We start from the raw sequence: 20,000 nt of genomic DNA on the forward strand, positions 1-20,000 counted from the left end.
ATAGTGCAACAGGTATAAAAGATATACCTGAGGAGTATATAGGCATGCACGAGCCCCATCTTGTGCTTTATTGTTGTATATGGTTGATTCTGCTTGCTGCGAGTTATTTCGCGGAATGTTTCCACCAAACTATTGATCGGCTGTGTAAGGCTCTACCCACACCAGAAACATTGTTTTGAAACAAAGTTTGTAAACTGTTAGGAAACAGTTTCCAAACAATTTACGAACTGTGAGCACTGCGAAGGGTGCTGATTCAGTACCCTCCCGAGGCTTGCAGTGGAAGCACTATGTGGTCCACAGAAAAAACCCTAGGACTCATTGAGCTCCTTCACTCATCCCCAGCACTGTGGGATGCATCCTGTATGGATTTTAAGATTAAGGCAAAGAAAACGGACGCCGTGAGAGAGATTGCTCATAAACTTTCCGTGGACGAGAGTGAATTAGAAAAGAAGATCAAGGCTCTCAAAGTACAATTCAGAAGGGAACACTTGAAACTTACTTCACTGAAAAAAAGTGGAACTTCCGCGAAGAAGTATGCATGGTTTGGTTATGAGCCGCTCCTGTTTCTGCTGCAGGGACGAGGGGCCAGAGGAAGCCAGCCCGCAGACGCGACGGAGGGAGAGGTAAGCTGATGTGTTTTACTGTTACCATTGTTAAAATGATGATAACTATTATCATCATCCTTATCTAAACATGATGGTTGCAGTATAAAAAGAAATACAAAATGTGTTCTTTATGTATGCAATTTAATCTAATAAAGGCGCATCTCACATGTACAGCTGGATTAATATTAACAATAATGATGATGACAATAACAATGATAATTATAACAATAATGAAAATAATGATGATGATGATAATAATAATAATAATAATAATAATAATAATAATAATATAATAATAATAATAATAATAATAATAATAATAATAATAATAATGATAACAATAATGATAATAATAATAATAATAATAATGATGATAATAACAAAATACTGCAACAAGAGCAACATTGCTAACAATGCTTCTCGTCTTTTCCTGATTGCTGAAAAGCAGAAGACTGACGCTACAGTGAGGAGTGCTGCCCACCAGGCTGCCGCACCTCAGAGCGCCTCCAAGCCTCGTCCTTCCTCGCCTAACAAATGGATTGACGGTAGAGCGGAAGAAACATTTCAGATGATTAAGTCTTTAGCAGAACACACCATCAAACGGGACGAGTATCATGTATTTGGTGAAAACGTGGCTCATAAACTGAGGAACTGCGGGAGAAGCAGGCATGAGGTGTCATTTGCACAGCACAAGATCAATGAGATAATCTTCAACTTGGAAATGGGTTACTTCGGGGAGGACACCAATCAGTTCCCCGATGCACATCTCATATTCAGGAAGTAAGTCTTCAGGATTGTCACTGGCAGAGGAGCAGAGCATCTCGCAGTGTTTCCCAGTCCCAAGTAACGCCTCTGCTCCTTGCTGTTCTCGTTCACCAAACATGTGTATAATAAATATGAATAATGACACCAACATACACGTAGTTTTCTATTAAGAACACCTGTTACAATAAAAATACCTTTATATTCCTATCAAATACCAATGATGTATGAGAGAGAGAGAGAGAGAGAGAGAGAGAGAGAGAGAGAGAGAGAGAGAGAGAGAAGGGGGTGGATGGGGATGAAGGATTGAGAAATATGGAGGTAGGGAAGAGGTATGTGGAGACGGGAGAGGGAGAAGAGGAAAACGATCTAGGATACACGTCATAGGTAGTTTTAGTCAATGACAAGGGTGACTGATGTAACTTTGTTACAAATATAGGAAGGAATTATGACCCCTCATCAAACAAGGAGATATATGTAAATGAATCTTGTAAACGAATATCTACTTGTCAAACATTCCAATGCAAAAGCCAGTCTGTTGGAAGCTAAAATGATATTTCTGCTACCATGAACAAAACATTTCAAATTCAGTAATTAACATTCAAACAAATATTTGCTTTTAGTTCTGTGAGAAGAAAGTGATGATGAAAAAGCGTCTTCTTAAAAAGACTTCCTTGCCAATACCTTTTCCTCTCTTTTCTCTTCCACATTCACTCACACCATGACAATTGCTGAGGTCTGGGCGGGAAACGTTGTGTGGTAACACTATTTCCAAGCAGTTTGCAGACTGTTTGGAAGAAGTTTCTGACAAAATATTTGCAATCACTTTCCAAACATCCTTTCCAAAGAACATCTGCAAAACTCCTGGTGTTGACAGGCCTCAAGGTTCTGGGGATTCTAAGTCTATTTCATTTATTGTGTTAATATCTAACTTAGTTGTTCAGTGATTCATGGCACCACTGAAACGATAAAAACCTTCTCTCAATTATTTGTCCATCAGCAAACTAAAGGAAGGCATAGGAATTATTCATTTGATATACTGAATTCACAATAGCATAGTAACCCAACATAGTTTACTAAACACATTGTCGTTTTCTGCTATGGCGTATGCACAAGCACTTCCAGGGGGCACCCAAGTACAAGGTTTAGACAATTTGTTTTCTTGAACTGTAATATATCATTGTTAATGTGACTCTTACCATTACAGATTGCCTCACAACACAAAAAAAAAAAAAAAAAATTAAGACCAGTCACCATGCAGCCAATCAATCAATCCATCAAATCATGAGTACGGAAGGCTTCGGCGCTTCCATCGTAAGTCACTCACAAAGGTATAACCAAGCTGAGGTCATCAGCCTTGAAACTGAAACCATTTACTAGTCCATTAGCGAACGGTTAATGGTAACACTATCATACGTGAGTCTCTTGTTCAAACCCACATCACAGACCTCCTATACTCAGAGCAACATCAGCACCTACAGCTTCATTTTGTGTGACTGCATCAAACATAACAGTTTTCAGGGGCAAAAACAGCGAATAGTCTGTTGAATAGTAAAAGATACTGTTTGTTGTTTCTGATTTTGAGTAAGAATCTCAATAAACAAAATAACAGGAAAAGTGAACACACACACACACACACACACACACACACACACACACAAATACATATATATATATATATATATATATATATATATATATATATATATATATATATATATATATATATATATATATATATATATATATATATATATATATATATATATATATAATTGTATACTTTAAATTTAGAATAATTTCACTATAAGAAATTTCCTTTTCCACATACTAAACCGAGTGTATGAATTCAATAGCCCTCTTCAGGCCTCGCGAGTTATCCGGTATAACTGATTCAAGAGTTGTGAGAGTCCCACAAAGAACGCATCACATTTTAACCCGTGGATGCAATACTGTGGCGCTCAATTTGTGTACATCCTGATGCAAAGCAATTAAAGAATGCCACCATGCTTCCTTTTCCCAGCTTCCTTTAGGATACGGAGGATATATTTACATAAAAAAAATAGTTGCACTTCAAGTGCACTATTTGAGACATACTCTAATTTCTGCGTCATCAGGGAATGCATGAGCAAATTCTGACCTGTGCACTTCGAGATTACAATCAGTAAACAAGGGAAGGATTCTGTCACTTGGGTCCATCTCCCCATCTCCCCATTAATGCAGCGGTGTTGTGTGCGTGCAACGTAGAGTTCTGCCGAGTCATAGTCAACGGAAGGATTAGTCACGCTGGGATATCATCATATCAGACTGAACAAATAAGAAGCTTGAGTTACGGCGCAAGGGTCGATGTCATCTCATAAGACGTCATGTCATATAAGAAATATGCCGACACCGCTTCGTCTTCTGGAAATGTGAGTGATGACAAATTCTGTGTGGCAAGAACATTTTACAGTGTTTAGTTTTCTACTGAACTAGTAGTAGCAGCAGCAGCAGCAGCAACAGCAGTAGTAGTAGTAGTAGAAGTAGAAGTAGAAGTAGAAGTAGTAGTAGTAACAGTAGTAGTAGTAGTTGTAATACTCGCTGTTGTTGTTGTTATTGTTGTTGTTATTAATGTCGTCGTCGTAGTCGTAAAATGTACGCTTCGGTATGAATGTGGTTACTATGACACACACACACACACACACACACACACACACACACACACACACACACACACACACACACACACACACACACACACACACACACTAGGACGTACGTTTTATTAAATCTATTTTAATGGACAAAGAATATCCACCTGGTTATAATTTCTAACTATAAGAGAGTTCATAATAATGTGAATGAATGAGGGACGGAGGCAACAGATAGAAGCGGGAGCAGAGGGGACTGATGGTGGTTTGCGTGATGCAGGGTCGCGCTGAAGCAAGGGTAGCGGCGCATCCCTGGAAAGACCATGCTCGGCCAGACGGCAAGACGGGTCACCGAAAATCAAGGGTCCTGTCACTTATTCACGGGTTCAAATGAGTATATTCTGTTCACTTATTCATTTGAGTCTTACGTTTACTTCAAGTTCCGTGAATCCAAAAGAGACAATCGAGCGAGAGCCACCACCAAACTACAACTATCGAAACAAACACTGGCCAGGCAGATTTATCACGGCAGGCCAGAGCAGGTGGGCCACGCAGCCAACACAGGTAATCATTAGCACACGTGACACATCGGAAGATTAATGTAAGACCCTTTTCTTGTCCCCACTCCTCTTCGTGCTCCCTCACTACTTCAGTATTGTCACTACCACTTCGTCTCATCAGCGCCACAATTCTAGTGTCACCTTGATCGAACGATAACCTCGACCCCTTGTCACGCTGAGCCTTCCCTCGCGCCAGTCTGTCCCTTCCATCTAATCCAGGACTCCTAATGTGACACCGTCCAATTTAATATTATTGACGTATCATTCAAATGCAACATAGACCCTCAGTTGTATAAATGTAGCGCTGGTTGTATGCGATAATTTGAGGGTGACCTAGTTTATTCTCTCTCCTTGTCTCTTCTCCACCATCCCTCCCACTTACATGCAAGTAGTAGGTTGGTGTCTCCACATCGCAGCACTAAGTTTTCAGTCTTATGAAATCGATGTTATTGGGTTCCTGCCTTACTGGTAATATGGCAGACGTCTTATTTGTAACGGCAGTGAGAATTATAGAGGGGATTACTGTCATTCTTCCAACTCTCTTTCAATGTTATGTCAAGGAGAAACCTCGCGTGGCGCTTCCCGATTAGTGTGAAGACAACCTCGGTTTGTGGAGGATCGATTCCGCCGACGACCGTCAGAGTGAGGCGAACTTTCTAGCCGCAAGCCGTCCTTTCCCCGCAGCGCCGCCCTTTGGTAGTCGGGGTGACCCACACCAAGAGGGACGCCACTCCAGTAGGTATTCGTCGCTGCCTTTATTATATAATTGATCATGAATGAAGTAAGAACACTTAATTTGTTTTCAACATTGTAGACATTCATTACATGGCAACGATTACCGGTCTATCTGTGTCCTCAAGCTATTGAGGCTCAGTTTTATGGAGGAAATAATGTCACATTTCACGAAAGTTTTATGTTTGCCGTATCTTACATGAACCTTAGACGGAGACTGTTTATCTTAGGTTTATGGAGACAGTTGGCCACATTTTGCATCACACATGGCTTTGACGGACAAGCGTTCTCTGCATGTCTCCTTTTTATATCAAGAATTGCAATGCACTTGTTTACCGCGCTGATAACTCAACTTTTACACCAAACACAGCAATCCTCTTTAAATGACCTACACTTCGGCATTTAATCCCTCATCCTACGTTCCTCAAACCTCTCACTCCCCACAATCATGCCTTCCAAACGTACCCGAAGACAATGACTAACACGACAACAAGCAAATCTGTGCATTATCCTGCATTTATCACAAGCTGTGGCGAGTGGTGCGTGTTTATTACTCCATAAATACTAGTACTGCTTCCTACATACATCCTCGTCTCTTAAGTCGAACGTTCCGTTGGGAGGAGGTAGCGGTAAGACTCGTCCAGTTGCCTGATAATCATAAACAAGGCGATCTGAGAACTCCGTGACACGTGGCTGTAAACCAGAGTGGCAGGCTTAGCGATACACCCACTCATGTGTGTGTGTGTGTGTGTGTGTGTGTGTGTGAATATATCCAACAGGATTCCTGAATATCTGGATTACACTCTAGTAATCACAAAACCGTTTTGGTGTGGCTGCAAATCACTATAGTTTCTGGAAGCCCCACCATCCATGAGCAATGACAGTATGAAGGGAAGACGAAAGCGAAGGATGGATGAGGGCGCCATTGTGGTCTTGATTTAAACTTCACGCATGTGACAAGCAAAGGGATCTGCGAGACACTAGCGCTGGCCACGAAGACTTAAAACATGGCGAGGTACAGCTGCTTAATATGAGTGGAGAACGTTTGCTGTGAGATGTCCAGATTTACCTATTCATTTCTAAAGAGAGGAAATCTGTCATTTGATGAATACTGCGGTGATATCATTCCAGGAGAGATCGAGAGGTGACAAGCACTAATCGTGGAGTGCAGACCAAACCTGAGGAATTCTACGTAGCATGTAAGTAGGTGCACATCTGTGGTGCTTGCTGGTTGGTAGCCTTTCATCCAGGCCTTGTTTGTCTTGTTGCGTGACGGCGTGCAAGGTCAGGTGGGGGAGAGGCGCCGGAGATACAGACGCGGTAGCTTCTGCATAAAGGATGGGAATGTCGCAGGAAATATTTACCTGTTCGTGTACTCATGCAAGCTCTCTCTCTCTCTCTCTCTCTCTCTCTCTCTCTCTCTCTCTCTCTCTTTACGTGCACGCACACACACACACATACACACACACTATGAGGTAGCCAGGGGAGCCTAGCATCACTTCCTTCAGGGGAACACGTTAGCAACATGCCGGCGTCCCACACTGCAATGCTTGACGCCTTCTGCAGCACTCGTGCGTCCCTGGTGTGGCAAGTCATACACGTGTTGAGCAGCATGGAATCGCACCTCCGCCGATGAACGCATGTGTTGCCGATTTAGATTCAGATCACACTTAATCTTTTATTTAGTTGTGACATGTACAGTACGTGTGTGTGTGTGCGCGTACGTGCGTACGCGCGTGCGTGCGTGCGTGCGTGCGTGTTTCTGTATGTGTACGAACGTCCTCGTGTCCAGTTGAATTGAGTGCCAGTGGAGGACCCAGTGACTTGATGGTCATGTGACCTCAGTACCAGTCCACAACACAACTCATGATGGGATAGGTAATCTGAATAACAACCACATCATTTGCACCCTAACAACTCATAAGCTGTACTTAGACCTTATCCACACATTAAAAACTACAAGGAATAAGAAAAAATAATATATATTCATTAATCTCATGGCAGTCGTCTCTGCCTGCCACCCGGGGCTAACAACCGCTTCCCTCCCTTCCCTTATTGTTTCTTTCGATGTGCCTCAGCACCAAGGAATAAATGTAACGTTAGTCTCGAATCTATACGGCAACAGTTCATCAGTTTTCTAGTCACCCAGTAGTGAACTTGTCATAACTGAACCTGTCCTTACTTGATCGAAGATCTACAGTGAATCGAAATCACAACAAAACCTAAAATTGCAATTATAAGTCTTTGCTTGTTTGGTACGCAGAAGGAAAACAACAGCAAACATTTGAGTAATGCAAAGCCTGACGAAGAAAGGTATAAGCAGCACCATAGACACTTTAATCCGCCACAGCTCAGCAGGCAGTGCAGCTGTCACAGCATAGCGTCACCACCGAAACTCGTCGTTAACAGCGTTAATCAATATCCTCACCTCACATCAAGACAACAATGGTTTTACTATTCATGATTAATATCGTGCTTTTGTTTTGTTCAGTGCAACTCTATATAGATCTGTCACAAAGATTCGTATCATTGTTGCCACAACACATGAACATCACATTTGGTTACCTAATTCGGTTTAAACTTCAAATCCATTCTAATCTAATCATTCTAAAGCGCCATACTCACAAGTTATGTTTCAATCTGACTTCTAATTACATAAAACTTACTTGCTAGGGAGCTTTAATCAAATACTTTGTCATAATCCTGTTGATGCAGATGCTGTTGTTTATAATTTGAAGACGTGAAATACACGTTTAAGCAGCGATGATACGTATTACATCATGAAATACTTCTAAGTAAAGCTTGCCCTCTGCCACTTATTTGATCATCCAGACTTCTTATTCTTTACTAGTGAAAAACCAGGATGATGCCGACAGTGAACTTTCATGAATCTGAATATACGAGAATGGATGTCATTATTTCGAAACTTCGCGTTACATACGATATAATTGACAGTTCATATTGAAATAAGAATACTGAAAAATCCTAGTTCACTCGGTTCATCATGAAACGTGGGTACCGCAGCCAGTGTTGGTGGGCGGGGCGCGGGATTTGGGGTCCTGTCGGGTGGTTGGCTGGAGGAGGCGTGCACGAGAGACGGCACTCCTCGCACCGCCAGGGTTCTGAGAGCACCTCCTTACCTACGCCTCGGCGGCACCACCACCACCACTATCATCATCTCCAAGCGACCAGGTTGGCTTGTCCCGCCACCTACCAGGATCCAGGGATTACCGGCGTATTCAGCATGAAGGTAACACGTTTAATTGGATTAGTAAGCCACTGCCTCATTACAGTCACGAGACAGTCACGTGTCCTCTCTCTCTCTCTCTCTCTCTCTCTCTCTCGCCTCGTCAAATCGTCTTTTGAAGCATTTCTATTTTTGAGCTGCGACTATTTTTCTTCTACAGTTTAAGCACTTTACACACACACACACACACACACACACACACACACACACACACACACACACACACACATAAACAGACACTTCCCCTGCCGTAACTATTTTAAATTTCTCAGTCCACTGCAGCGTTCCATCTCTAGTTATTTTCCATAATTTTCAAGGCTAGTGCTCATCTAAACTTACAAACGATATTCTTGCCCGATCCCTTCCCCTCAAGCGGCCACGCTGAGCAAGGCTTTCAACGCCCCACACTCCATTCATTTTCTCATCATAATCGCCTCTAACCTCTGGAATGGTCACCTCTGCCCTATTTCTGACGCCTTTGCAGCATACGAATATGATGAAATCTCGCCAACTAAAAGAGCTTGATTTCTATTCTAAGGTTTTACTTCACTTTTTTTTTGCAGATTTATGTTTAACAGAATATGTTAATGTTGTTGTTATTGTTGCTATCATTACTCCTACTCTAATAATTATATCATTACTATTCACGCAAATTTGTTCGTCTGTCTGTTATCCGTCTATGAACCAATGAGCGAAGACATATTGAGTCAGTTTCGAGGTGGTATCGGATATGTATGCCACACCAGAACACTTTCTTTATGACTTTTTAGGTTATCCCAGACTTCCACGTGACTTGAATTTACAGAAACTGCACATTGTTTAACGGTGAAGGTTTGTCATGCTCTACAAAAAAAAAAGAAAAAAAATGTATACCAAATCTTAATTCATTCTTTTTCTTTCTATTGTTTTGTTAATTTCACGGAGAAAATCCAGTAAACCTTATTAATAAGAATAGCAAAATATATGAAAAAAAAAAAACGAAACTCACAAAACCTTCGCGTTTCAATTAAACACATGCATGGATGACCAAAAAACGTGTCAAGGAACTCGCAAAATCAAAACAGCGTCGCAAATTTGTTCCTCTCGCACTCCTGCCCTACACTTGGCCCTCCTCTGGCGCCGAGACGCAGGCACACTCTTAGAAATATGATGAAAAAAAAAAAAAAGTGAAGGATCGAGAGACTGAAGTTGAGAAAAATAGAATAACGAAAAAAAAAAAAAAAATACACATATATCATACACGCGAGAAGGACAAAGAATGGCATTGTAATGATTGCGTGCTGTGTGTGTGTGTGTGTGTGTGTGTGTGTGTGTGTGTGTGTGTGTGTGTGTGTGTGCAAGAACAATAATACGGAGGAAGGAAGAAAGGCAGGAGAGAAGCACCTTCTTCCCCCAACTTGATACGGAAAGCAAATCACTGGGTCGCTCTTATTGATCGGGGGAAGGAGAGAGGGAGGAAGGGAGGGAAGGAAGGAGAGACGGAGAGAGGGAGGGAAGGAGAGATGGAAGGAGAGAGGGAGGGAGGAGGGAGGAAGGATGGAGAAGGACGCACCGAGGGAGACAGTTCACAGGAAAGGAAGGAAAGAGTTACAATTTAGCAAAAATGTGGGAAGATGTTTACAAAGGAAGATAATCAAAGAATAGAAAAATAAAGTCATGTAAAAAAGAAAAAGAAAAACTACAGCCCAAGAGATAAAAACGAAAACAAAAATAAGGAGAGAGAGAGAGAGAGAGAGAGAGAGAGAGAGAGAGAGAGAGAGAGAGAGAGAGAGAGAGAGAGAGAGAGAGAGAGAGAGAGAGAGAGAGAGAGAGAGAGAGATAATGCGAAAAAGAATGCTGCCAATGTGAAGGATAATGAGTAAGAGATTGCAGCGAGGACATGGAAGAGAGAGAGAGAGAGAGAGAGAGAGAGAGAGAGAGAGAGAGAGAGAGAGAGAGAGAGAGAGAGACCCTTGACCTTTCTCTCCTCGCCTTTCCTTCCCTTCCTCATCCCCTCTCCTCCTCGCCCCCGCCACTTCGCTCAAGAAATCAGAGGAAAAAAAAAGGACATGCACGCGATTCTTCTATATCTCCTCCTCCTCCCGCTCCTCTTCTTCCTCCTCCTCTTCCTCCTCCTCTTCTTCTTCCTCCCACTCTCTTCCTCAGTCTTCCGTGACCTATGAGCCATCTTCCTTCCTTTCCCTATTCTTCTTCTTACTCCTCCTTCTCTTCATCCCTTCTCTCCAAGGATGAAGGGACAATAATGTGTGGGAAACAGTCTGTTTTTACCATCACACATTTCTTACTTTTTATTAGATAGTAAGGAGGCTACAAAGGTCCAACAAGTCTGCTGCTGTTTGTTCTTTCAAGTATCTAGTTTTTTATATATTCCATACCTGTTCTTTGTTGTGGAACGGGAAGAGTGGGTGAACCTTCTTGCTCTTCCATCATATCATCACATTAGTATGGTAGAATGACTCCCATGAGTGGCGCCCTACAGCAGGCAGGCAGGCAGACTCATTATGGCACCAGTTTATCACATTTGTTGTCCCTGGGAAGAGAAGAGCGCCTGGAGGAGTAACACGAGTCCGCAGGATGTTGAGCTATGTGGTTATTCCGAGGGGAGACCAGTGCAAGAATGATGAATGATGTGAAGGAGTGCTCATAAAACCAAGACACTATATTTTACGAATCGACTTTTCCTCCTTAGTTGTATAACACTCGGCAGCTCAATTTATGTTATTTTCCTGCAAGGTATTTTATGTAGTGGTGAATTTCCTAGCTAAATAATTAAACTGAAGCTACACATGTACATTATAGTTGATACGTATTCATAACCTACATTCGTTCACTGCAAGTAACGGTACACCATGACATGCATACTCGCCACTTACTCGCCATTGTCTGCTGTTCCTCAAGGTGCGAGTATTTGTGTTTCTGTACATGCCTACTCCTTGTTTTTCCTTCTCTAGTTATATTTTGCTGCATTTCATTTCATCCTTTAATATTTCCTTACTAGTAACCATAGTTTGTTGCTTAGTCATTTATTAGTTAATTAGCTTCTTATGATACAGTTTTTTTCTTTTCCATTATATTTCCTTTCCTTATCATTTGAAATTCCATCGTGTGTTTTTTTCATCGTTCCGTGTTATCAGGTGTGTCATTTGTCGCGCCGAATTCCTCCCTTTTTTTTTTTTTTTTTTCTTTTTATCGTGGCCAATATATTTTCAGCTGCCTATTTATTTTCCATCTAACTCATCTTCCTTCCTTTTAATTTTCTTACCTTCCCCCACATCTAAGTTCTTCAATCTACTTTTTTCCTCTTATTCCTTTTTTCTCATTTCCACTCCTCATTCTCCAACTCCTGCTGTAGCTTGTGATGCCTTCTAATTTTCTTCCTCTCCCTCTTCTTTCCGCTTCTATGGTCGTGGGCTTCTTTTTTTTTTTTTTCCCTAACTGCTGATTCTCTCTTTATTCTTTCTCAATGTATGAGCTGTAATTCTCTTCGTCTTCTTTTTTTTTTCTTTTTCTTTTTCTTCTTCTTCTTCTTCTTCTTCTTCTTCTTCTTCTCTTCTTCCTCTTCTTCCTCCTCCTCCCCAACACACACACGGTAGCGGATCAGTCTAAACGAGGCATAATCGCTAACCGACACAAACATGACACAGGTGTAATATCCTGGTCAATTAGTGTTTCCTTTGTCACGCCACGTAAACACGGGTTGGGACTCGGCGCGCGTGCGTAAACTGCCTTCCCATATAACTGGAGAATTAATCTGGCCAAATAGGTAATAACACCGTGAAAAAAAAAATTAATAACAATAACAATAACAATAATAACAACAATAATAATAATAACAACAACAACAATAATAATGATAATAGTAATAATAATAATAATAATAATAATAATAATAATAATAATAATAATAATAATAATAATAATAATAATAACAACAACAACAACAACAACAACAACAACAACAACAACAACAACAATAATAATAATAATGATAAGTAAATATATAAATTAATAAATAATAAAAAGGGCAGAGGGGCGGTGTCCGGAGTAGCGTCCAGGCTGACCTATATCCAGAGTGTCTGTTCGCAGTAGTGGACAGCGATGCTTGTAATTTCCTATTAACTTTAAGTTTGAGCATTTCATGGGCAGATGGCTTAGCTATTTTCAGCCCATAATTCCAGTAAAATTACACAACCCTCATAATAAGAAATACAAGAAAATACTAAATATACACTATATCTTATAAAAAGAAAATGTACTTCCTTGAGCACAACAAAGCTACCTTAATCATAAGATACAGCTCTCAACACTTCAATGCTTATCTTGCAAATACTAAGTATATAAACAGCATAGCCTGCGATATTACAATTTTCATTAACCATCGTATATACCATCCCCTGTCAAGCTGCTCTTACTTAGAGGGCGAACATTTACGTTCTGAAGGTCTTATAATATTTCAAAGATAGCTTTATTATACGCCAAAAAAGGACATATTCTCTTTACATGGAAATGTCTTCCTCGTTATCTTTAATCTATATTATGTTTTATTCTCTTTTCAAACACACTCCGAAAATAGCTAAACTCATGGAAATTTGATTTATTATTCTTTTTTATGTAGGGAAGAGGGCCAGTCAAGGGCAAAAAAAAAAAAAAGAAAGGATCAAAAAAAGGCCCACTTGAGTGCTGGCTCTCTACAAAGAGGAAAAGCGTCAGCCAAAATTAGGGAGCAAATGCCTCGATACCTCTCTCTTAAAAGAAGAAATGTCATAGGAAGTGAAAGGTATGAATGATTGAGAGTACTGGTTCACTCTTACGTTAGAGCTGGACAGAATAGGGATGAGAGGAAGAAAAAAGCCTTGTGCAGCGAGGCCGCAGGAGGAGGGGAGGCATGCAGTTAGCAAGATCAGTAGAAGAGTTAGCATGAAAATAGCGATAAAAGATAGAAAGAGATGCAGCATTTCGGCGGTGAGAAAGAAGCTGAAGACAGTTAGTCAGAGGAAGGGAATTGACGAGACGAAAAGCTTTTGATTCCAACCTATCTAGTAAAACTGTGTGACTGGAACCCACCCCCCAAACATGCCAAGAGTACTCAACACACGGGCGGATAAGGGCCTTATAAAGAGTAAGCAGTTGGAGAGGCGAGAAAAACTGGCGGAGACGTCTCAGAACGCCTAACTTCATAGAAGCTGTTTTAGCAAGAGCTGATATGTGAAGTTTCCAGTTAAGATTATGAGTAAAGGACAGACCTAGGATATTCATTGTGGAAGAGGAGACAGTTGATCGTCATTGAAGAAGAGGGGATAGTTGTCTGGAAGATTGTGTCGAGTTGATAGATGGAGGAATCGAGTTTTTGAGGCATTGGAAACTATTAAATTTTCTCTGCCCCAATCGAAAATCTTAGAAAGATTGGAAGTCCCTGCGTGATCTGTTGACTTCCTGAAGGGTTGGTCGTCTCTGAAAGCACGTGAAAAGATGTAGGGTGGTATCATCAATGTAGGAATGGATAGAGCAAGAAGTTTGGTTAAGAAGGTCATTAATGAATAATAGAAAGAGAGTGGGTGACAGGACAAAACCCTGAGGAACACCACTATTAATAGATTTAGGAGAAGAACAGTGGCCGTCTACCACAGCAGCAATAGTCGGAAAGGAAACTTGAGATAAAGTTGCAGAGAAATGGATAGAAGCCGTAGGAGGGCAGTTTTGAAATCAAAGCTTTATGCCAGACTCTATCAAAAGCTTTTGATATGTCTAACGCTACAGCAAAAGTTTCACCGAAATCTCTAAAAGAGGATGAACAAGACTCAGTAAGGAAAGCTAGAAGATCACCAGTAGAGCGATCTTGACGGAAGCCATACTGGCGATCAGAGAGAAGTTTGTGAAGTGACAGATGTTTGAGAATCTTCCTATTCAGGATAGATTCAAAAACATTAGACAAGCAAGAGATTAAAGCTATAGGACGGTAGTTTGAGGGTTAGAACGGTCACCCTTTTTAGGAACAGGCTGAATGTAGGCAAACTTCCAGCAGGAAGGAAAGGTAGAAGTCGATAGACAAAGTTGGAAGAGTTTGGCCAGGCAAGGTGCAAGCACGGAAGCACAGTTTTTGAGAACAATAGGAGGGACCCCATCAGGTCCATAAGCCTTCCGAGGGTTTAGGCCAGCGAGGGCATGGAAAACATCATTACGAAGAATTTTAATTGTAGACATGAAATAGTCAGAGGGAGGAGGAGAGGAGGGACAAGCCCAGAATCGTCCAAGGTGGAGTTGTGAGCAAAGGTTTGAGAGAAGAGTTCAGCTTTAGAGACAGAAGAGATGGCAGTGGTGCCATCAGGATGAAATAAAGGAGGAAAGATGAAGAAGTGAAGTTATTTGAGATGTTTTTGGCTAGATGCCAGAAGTCTCGAGGGAGTTTGAGTTTGAAAGATTTTGACATTTTCTATTTATGAAGGAGTGTTTGGCAAGTTGAAGAACAGACTTGGCATGATTCCGGGTAGAGATATAAAGTGCATGAGATTCAGGAGATAGAAGGCTCAAGTACCTTTTGTGGGCAACCTCTTTATCATGTGTAGTACGAGAACAGGCTGAGTTAAACCAAGGTTTAGAAGGTTTAGGTTGAGATAAAGAATGAGAAATGTACGCCTCCATGCCAGACACTATCACCTCTGTTATGCGTTCAGCATAAAGAGATGGGTCTCTGACACGGAAGCAGTAATCATTCCAGGGAAAATCAGCATAAAAGCTCCTCAGGTCCTCCCAACTGGCAGCGGCAAAACGCCAGAGGCACCTTTGTTTTGGGGGAACCTGTGGAAGGATTGAAGAAATAGGACGAGACATAGAAATGAGATTGTGATCGGAGGAGCCCAACGGAGATGAAAGAGTGACAGCATAAGCAGAAGGATTAGAGGTAAGGAAGAGATCAAGAATGTTGGGCGTGTCTCCAAAACGGTCAGGAATACGAGTAGTACGCAAATAGACATCTGCTGAAATCCACATTACCATACAATTAGGACTTAGTGATCACTCATGAGTAGACTAGTAAAGAGTCCGGGTGTTGAATAAAGAGTTCACTCCCTAGCCACTCCCTTTCGTGGCTCACCTTCAGAAAAAAAAAAAAATTCAGTGTTTCTCGACACGCTACGGCGAGCCAGCGAGCTGTAAATTTATTTACGCTCATAAGAAATTGAAGGTTTCTCGGATCAGCCTCACGTGGAGTATCAGCACGTGCCTGTGGCAGTGTTTCCATTTTTTTTTTTTTTTTTTTTTTTTTTTTTTTTTTTTGTCCTGGCCTAAAACGCCTGTAGGTAACTTGAAGAGTATTGGAAGCGCTGTTAAGCTTCCACCCATTAGTGGTGCAGGCAATTTTACTTAGTGATGTAGAATGGCAGCTTGCGAAACTTGTAGCACCAAGGTGTGTGGCTCGAATCAGTCACGTACGTAGGATTGGAATCAGTTTGTAGAAGACTCAACAATTTAGATCTTGATTTATCTAAGAAATATTATATCCAGATCTCGGAGTGAATAATCACCATACGCTTGAGCTTACAAAGGCGGTGAAAGATTTAAAACGCAGCATGTGTATGTGGTGGGGAAAGGAGGGGGTGCAGGGAAGGGGTGGGTAGGAATAACACGAAACACCTCGTAAAGAATATTCGAGTTAATTTCAGACTCACAAGAAAAATTCCACACCGCAGTTAAATGCTGGCAAGAGAATATTACCCTTCAACGACCATGATATAATTATTACACTTTATAGATTCATTCCCGGCTTATAATTACACCCAAGAAATTTATCTAGAAAAAAAAAGTATTCATTGCCTAACTTAGGTCATATAATCCAACCTTGACCGAATTTTCCCACTGGTCAATATTCAGGTCACGTTTGAGAAGCAGCGGCGTGTGGTGGTGGTGGTGGTGGTGATGATGGCGGCGGTGGTGGTGAAGAGGAAGGTGGCGCTTGTAGTGCTGGTGATGGCGAACACGTTTCATCAACTCCCTCGTGTCCGTCTGACGCCAGCCTGCACGCCACGCCACTCCCGCCTCGCCTAGTCCACTCGACGAGCCCTTTACCACTAGTTTTTTTTTTTTTTCTGGTATGCGGCGTAAAAGGTTGACGAGGTATGCACAATGTGGTGATTAAAGACAGGTAGCAGAAATGATATTAAGCCGAGGTGCTGGTGAGTAAAATTAATGTTGTTGTTGTTGTTATTGTTGTTGTTGATAATGATGTTGATGTTGATAATGATGTTGATGTTGTTGTTTCCATGCATTAATCTATAATGTCCACCCTTGCTTGTCCACTAGATACGTAAAACATAAGAAAGCGATAAATATGGAAAGTCGTCAATGGATTTTAATAGAATACTAGATACTAATAAAATCGTGTGGCAGATCGAAGTATGCATGCCGATACAAAACGCATGCTTTCTCAAGCTCCGAGAGATTTCCTAGCAGCATAAATCTATGCATTATTTTCGCCATTTTATAAATAAATTCAAAACCTTAAGTGGAGGTAGTGCAAACATGCATGTGCTCTCTGTTTTGGAAATGTTTCAACTGCTGTTGTGTCTTGGTGTTGTTACTTATGCTATTGTTACTAATTTTCATCATTCGCACTACTTTAGTCACGCTTCAGTCATGGAGTTCACCAGGCGTCATGCCCTCGTGTCCAGACAAAGGCCGCCACGTTTTCCTTAAGCAGCCTTCCCGCGGCAGTCTCGCCGCCGCCTCAGTGTAATCCCCTAATATTGGACAAAGTTCGTGATATACTATCCGATTAACATGGAAATGGTTGACTGTGTTTATTTTGCGCCACAGAGTAGAAAACAAACACATAATTCGTTTTCTTTAGCTACGATGGTGCGTCACCCCAGGATCGCTTTCTCGTCCAACAAACAACGGGAGCGGTTCTCACAAAGAAGAATTTTGCGGATCAAGTCACTCGTTAAGTGTTATATCTCTCCTTGCCGCAACTTTCGGTTACCACCATGTAAAAATGTTATTTACTGACCTTAACAACTGGCATTTCCCGCTTTTTCTGGCTACAATTACACACTAAGACCATTATGTTTAGATCCGTGTAGAAATTTACCATAATTTCGTAAAATTACGTAGACAAATATGATAATAAAACCATTTTTGATGAAGCTTGCACTTCCACAAGAGTACAAGTGATGAGATGGTGCTTCGACACTGTGGTGCACTGACTATAAAAATAGAACGTATTGTCTATTATTCTTACTCTGGTTCTTGTTGTCTTGTATAGAAGGCAAACTAGCGTAATTTCCTTATCGATCTCCCTTGTCTTCGCCTTTCGTTGCCTGATGGTTATGACTAAAAATCGAGGAACCATTAAAGGTCAAAGGTTTCTACTCACCCACCTCCGCTCCTTGATTTCCCTCCCACCTCTCTTGCCCCACCTCATCCCATTCCTATGCACTTCCTCATCTCTTCCTGCCTCCCTGCTAGCTTCCCTCTACATCATTCCCGTTACTGCACTTCTTCAAATATGTTTATATACCAGAAGGACTATCTCTGCGAATGTTTCTTTATATCTAAGTTCAAGTGATCGATGTAATCCCGGTATGGTACTGATAACTCTGTTAGTAATAATGCTGTGTTTATATATGGTCATCTGTCTCGTGTTTTCACAGTAACGAAGTCGCATGTAGAAATAAAACTACAACAATCCAAATCAGCGTCGTCAATAATTCATGCAAAAAAAAAAAAAAAAAAAAAAAAAAAAAAAACACACAACGAAACATACACAAAGTCAAGATTATCAAAAGTTATGAGCAAAGAAAAAATAAACATAATCACATTATATTTACACAGAGGCTTGAGTGACTCGCCGCGCGTCGCGCTGCTTTAAAGGACTATTATTTCCCTTCAGTCCGTCCTTCAAACGCAAGGACACTTCCACGACGTTGATAGTTCCTCAGCCGCCGCACTGCCTTGCCATGTGGCTTTTATTATTCTCATAGCGTGTTCTTTTTTTCTTCAAGAATAATAACAAATAAATTTTCTTATTATTCTTCTTGTTTTATTTGTCTGTCGGTTTAGTATTTGATTGTAAATCTCTCTCTCTCTCTCTCTCTCTCTCTCTCTCTCTCTCTCTCTCTCTCTCTCTCAAGAGGGTTCGTGAGTGTCGTGCGGATCACTGCGGATTATCCTCCACCGCCAGAATTACTGACTGGAGTCTTTGCATCCACACTAATTATACTTAACTACCGTTCTACTGACTGAAATATGTTTTTAATTAATCCCACTCTCCTCCTGCAGGTGTGCTGATGGGTGAGGAACTAGGTCGTTCTTTATAGACGTGAAGCACGGTGAAGGGTTGGATGCTTAGAAGCCACGGCAAACATGGGTGAGGGCTCTAGGCGGGGCTCCGTGACGGATCTGTTACAGTACAGCGTTGACCTTTACGTCCCGCCCAGCCCACGCCATCACCCTCCCCCAGACCCAGACTGCTGGGGCGACTCTGGCCGAGCCTCAAAACATGAGAAGAACAATCCTGCTGACGCTATCCGAAGCAATCCTGCCAGTGTAAGCAACATCGTAAAAACGGCACAGAGTCAGGCGACGGGCCAGCGGGATGAAAAACTTAAAGCTGGAGATCAAACACAAAATTCCTCAAGGATTTCTGAAGTGAAGGTCAGTGCGCACAGCAAAGCGGACAGAGAGGTGAAGGCAGCGAAGGAGAAAAGTAAACCTGGCATTAAACCGCGCAAACCTAAACCAGGATCTGGCCCTGATCAGACGAAACTTCGAGGAGCAGCTACAGAGAAAGGCCGATCCGGAGCCAAGTCTGACAAAACAAGTCTGCTGGGACACAAAGCAGCTGGTAAAAGCGTCCAAGGCCCCGTCGAAGACAGTTCTCTCCCTGTACCGTCCAAACCTCGCCGTGGTGAGTGGCCGCCATCAACGAATCCTCTTTTTTCCTTCTCCAATGGTGGCTTATCGCTAAAACAATTTTGCTTTGATATGTTTTCATCCTTAGTATCGCACATTCTCCGTACACATTACTCTGTAATTTGCTCATGCAAGAAAACTTAAAATGTCAAGGTCAGCAACAGCAACAGCAGCAGGTTGCTAGCAAGGGATAATCATTGGGGCTTACAGGATAAAAATAACAGACTCAGACTCGCCTGTCTGGCTGTAGGCACAACGAAAACACCTAATTCAACCAAAAGTGATCCAAGGCAAAAAAGGTTTCGTGTCTTGGGTTTGTTACCAGAATGAAAAGATAAACGTAATGCGTGCGTGCTTGCGTGCATGCGCGCCTGTCCAAGGTAAGTAGGTATGTTTGACTCCCTTATCAAACTCACATAAGTAACGGTGCCGCGGCACGAATTAGACATGATAAATAATGTGTCGCGGTAATAAAAAGAGAACACCAAACTTGTTGTAAACAGCAGAATAATAGCCTTCGTTACTATGATAGTATGCTCAGCTTTCCGCTTACATAACA

At 41.6% G+C, this 20,000-nt stretch overlaps 2 protein-coding genes across 2 annotated transcripts in view; both read left to right on the forward strand.

Moving 5' to 3' along the window:
• The first annotated feature begins 141 nt into the window (after positions 1–141).
• LOC123516733 lies at positions 142–18,846 on the forward strand. Its single transcript, XM_045276336.1, has 5 exons — positions 142–623; positions 1,054–1,385; positions 4,438–4,539; positions 6,421–6,488; positions 18,809–18,846. The coding sequence occupies exons 1-5, from the start codon at positions 288–290 to the stop codon at positions 18,844–18,846; spliced, it is 876 nt and encodes a 291-aa protein (XP_045132271.1). The 5' UTR covers positions 142–287.
• Positions 8,347–20,000, forward strand: part of LOC123516734 — a 25,173-nt gene continuing 13,519 nt past the window's right edge. Inside the window, exons 1-2 of the mRNA XM_045276337.1 lie at positions 8,347–8,539; positions 18,809–19,436. Coding sequence (XP_045132272.1) covers positions 18,893–19,436 — 544 coding nt within the window. The 5' untranslated portion in view covers positions 8,347–8,539; positions 18,809–18,892. The remainder of the gene's footprint in view (positions 8,540–18,808; positions 19,437–20,000) is intronic.

The sequence above is a fragment of the Portunus trituberculatus genome, chromosome 41 (assembly GCF_017591435.1).
Source record: "Portunus trituberculatus isolate SZX2019 chromosome 41, ASM1759143v1, whole genome shotgun sequence".
Lineage (NCBI taxonomy): Eukaryota > Metazoa > Arthropoda > Malacostraca > Decapoda > Portunidae > Portunus > Portunus trituberculatus.